This window comes from Microtus ochrogaster, linkage group LG2 (assembly GCF_000317375.1).
Source record: "Microtus ochrogaster isolate Prairie Vole_2 linkage group LG2, MicOch1.0, whole genome shotgun sequence".
Classification (NCBI taxonomy): Eukaryota; Metazoa; Chordata; class Mammalia; order Rodentia; family Cricetidae; genus Microtus; species Microtus ochrogaster.
In genome coordinates, this window is record NC_022028.1 from 48,778,573 (window position 1) to 48,781,799 (window position 3,227).

Here is a 3,227-nt window from a genome sequence, read left to right on the forward strand (position 1 = left end):
CTCCTTCTCCTTCTCCTTCTCCTTTTCCTCCTCCTCTTCTTCTTTTTGTTTTGTTTTTGTTGAGACAGAGTTTCTCCGTGTAGCCCTGGATGTCCTGGAACTTGCTCTGTAGACCAGGTTGACCTCAAACTCACAGAGATCCACCTGCCTCTGCCTCCCAAGTGCCGGGATTAAAGGCATGTGCTACCACCTACTGGTTCTGCTGCTCTGGCTCATTTTTCTGGTTCGAGCACAGGGGTTTTAGAAACACACTACTATGTCCACATTTGACAGGAATTCTAAGGGTTCAAACCCAGGCTTGCCCAGTATGATGCTTTAACCACTGAGCTGTCTCCTCAGCCCAGAGCCGGATTTTTATCTCCTCAGAGCCATTCTGTAACTCTTTCTCTCCTAAATGCCCATGATGCCCAGCTTCCAACTGCTATTCTTTTTTGGTTCCTGAATGGCTCCCTTTCTCTGTTTTAGGACAAAATCTCCAAAAATTTTGCCAGATATTCTGAAGAACATTGGGAACACCCCCATGGTCAGAATCAACAAGATTGCAAAGAATGCAGGACTCAAGTGTGAGCTGTGTGAGTGTTTGGCTCTTCTGGACAGCCTCCGTCTGGACCAGGACCCTGGGATGATCCCTAGCTGAGGTTCTGGCAGTGTTGGCAGTGGGGTCTTCTGGGATGCAGGATGTGTGTTGGTGACGGAGATGGCCTCTCTAACTGATGGTTTGGGGTCAAAGAGCCTACCTGGGAAGGTTCTGTAGGGGTCAAAGGCAGAAGCAAAACCTTTAGCGCTCAGTATATCTTTTTTTATTTTTTGTTTTTTGAGACAATGTTTCATTGTGTCTTTCTTTTTTTGTTTGTTTTGGTTTTAAGAGATAGGGTTTCTTTGCTAGCCCTTGCTGTCATGGAAATAGCTTCTCCAGCCCTTGAGGAAACACCCTTGAGGTGGGGAGGAAGGCTAAAGAGCAAGGGAGGGTCCAGGTCAGGTGTGGGTGGGGCTGAGCAGAAAGGCTGGGCTCACTGACCAAAGATGATGGAGGCTGCCAGGGGTGGTGGAGTTTGGGGCAACTGGCAAGGGTTCCAGGGGACTCAGGTCTGAGGTGGTCTGTCCAGGGCTGCTTGAACTGGTTGCCTTGGCAGGACTGTATGAGCTCAAATCCAGACACCTACTGCCTGTACTCATTCTGCTGGGACATGTCTGCTAGCCGTCTGCCTGCGGGTTCTTGACTGTCTTTCCCGTTTACTTAGTATCGCCATGGGTCTGCAGGCCAGGTGGGAGACAGGCCAGCTATGACCGGGGGTGTCCAGGTACAGAAGTGAGCAATGGGTATACAGATGCCCAGAATGGCAAACACCCAGGCCCGCCCTCATCCTGGGGGTATATCCGGTGTAGTTGAGGGTGGCAGGAATCCATGGGGGCCAGAGAGTCCTCCCCCCTCTCTGATTCATGTTTGGCTTTCAGTGGCCAAGTGTGAGTTCTTCAACGCGGGTGGGAGTGTGAAGGACCGCATCAGCCTTCGGATGATTGAGGATGCTGAGCGAGACGGCACCTTGAAGCCTGGGGACACTATCATTGAGCCGACTTCTGGGAACACAGGTGAGGGTAGGGCCAGCTGAGGCTGAGCAGAGGCTGAAAGTCCCTGCTCTGTGCAGACCTGCAGGGAAGTCAGGAGGCAAAGGTTGGCTACCTTGTTCTGTTTCGCTTCGCCCCCAGAAGTATACCTGGCTGCCAGAATAAATTCCCCTAAGATCGCCATCAGAGTGTGGGGTTCCTACCCAGAACAAGGGCCCTTTGTCCTTCCATGCTTTGGGGGCATGCTCCAGGCACGGGCAGGGAGGCACAGGGCCTTGGGCACGGGGCCCCTCTCACCCTCAGCATGCACCCCTCAGGGATCGGGCTGGCTCTGGCAGCTGCTGTGAAGGGCTACCGCTGCATTATCGTGATGCCAGAGAAGATGAGCATGGAGAAGGTGTGTCTAGGGTGCGGCGAGGTAGAGGGCGTGACCAGTGGGAGGGCAATGACTTGATGGGCTGTTGTTGAATCAAATGGATAAAAAGGGGAGCTGGGGTGCTTGCTTCGGCAGCACATATACTAAAATTGGAACGATACAGAGAAGGTTAGCATGGCCCCTGCTCAAGGATGACACGCAAATTCGTGAAGCGTTCCATATTTTTAGAATGGCTGCAGAGGGCAAGAGTTCATCTTTATCTTGACCTTTTAATAAATCCATCTTTCAAGAGAAAAAAAAAGGGGGGGGGAGCTGGGCGGGATAGGGGTGGCGCTTTGGCTTTCAAAGTGTCTTCCCTTCTGCTTTACAGTCTCTTCGCCTTGTTCTCTCTCTCTTTCTCTGTGTGTATGTCCCTCTGTGTCTTCACCCTTTAATAAAAGCCTTTCTTTACTGACTGGAGGGTACAATTGAGGCTGGTGCCTAACTTAGGGATCAGACCCAGGGATGAAAGTATGGTTTTCCCTGTGCAGGTGGATGTGCTGCGGGCCCTGGGAGCTGAGATCGTGAGGACCCCCACCAATGCGAGGTTCAATTCCCCCGAGTCTCACGTGGGGGTGGCGTGGCGACTGAAGAATGAAATCCCCAATTCTCACATTCTGGACCAGGTCAGGTGTCTGCCCTACCCCACTCCTGCTCCGCCAGGAGAAAATCTTGTGGTCAGGGATTTGTGTTCAAGTGTGCTGTTTCCTCTGAGTCCTGTTGGGAGACTGGGAGACAGGTCTCTGCCCTGCATGAGCAAGGTGACAGTACTTCCTCTGGGGAGGTGCTCCAGGGCCCTGCTCAGTGGCAGAGCCAGTGGTTTTGGCTGTCCCACCACCCAGTTGTGCTTGGTCAGCAGTGAGGTTGGGCTACCTTTCCAGAGGACCCTCTGGGCTCTGAAGATGCAGAATGTCTATAGCCTGCATCCCAAGGCTCAATCCGCTGTTCATTTCCCTTCTGGGTTAATTTCACATTGTGATGACCTGATTTTAATATCTTGTCTGTGAGGTTCCCGAGATGAGGTTCTCTAGGCTGCTGTAGGACTTGCTGGCCAGCGTGGCACTGACTGTCCAGTGTCCGTGCACGATGCAGGTGATTTCCGTTCCCTCACCACCTCTCTCTTCTTCCGCACAGTATCGCAATGCCAGCAACCCTTTGGCGCACTATGATGACACGGCCGAGGAGATCCTGCAGCAGTGTGATGGTGTGTGTGCTTTCCACTCCTCCACACACCTTGACCGCAATC

At 52.5% G+C, this 3,227-nt stretch overlaps 1 protein-coding gene and 1 non-coding gene across 3 annotated transcripts in view; both read left to right on the forward strand.

Annotated features, from left to right (window-relative positions):
* The window catches only part of Cbs (cystathionine-beta-synthase), a 20,422-nt gene that overhangs the window by 7,070 nt on the left and 10,125 nt on the right, over positions 1-3,227 (forward strand). For both annotated transcript variants that reach the window (XM_013351238.2, XM_005360297.2), the window contains exons 3-7: positions 466-572; positions 1,456-1,590; positions 1,884-1,963; positions 2,473-2,607; positions 3,116-3,185. In XM_013351238.2, coding sequence (XP_013206692.1) covers positions 466-572; positions 1,456-1,590; positions 1,884-1,963; positions 2,473-2,607; positions 3,116-3,185 — 527 coding nt within the window. The remainder of the gene's footprint in view (positions 1-465; positions 573-1,455; positions 1,591-1,883; positions 1,964-2,472; positions 2,608-3,115; positions 3,186-3,227) is intronic.
* Positions 2,062-2,168, forward strand: LOC113457586. Its single transcript, XR_003378136.1, has one exon. It is a non-coding gene; the product is annotated as a U6 spliceosomal RNA (small nuclear RNA).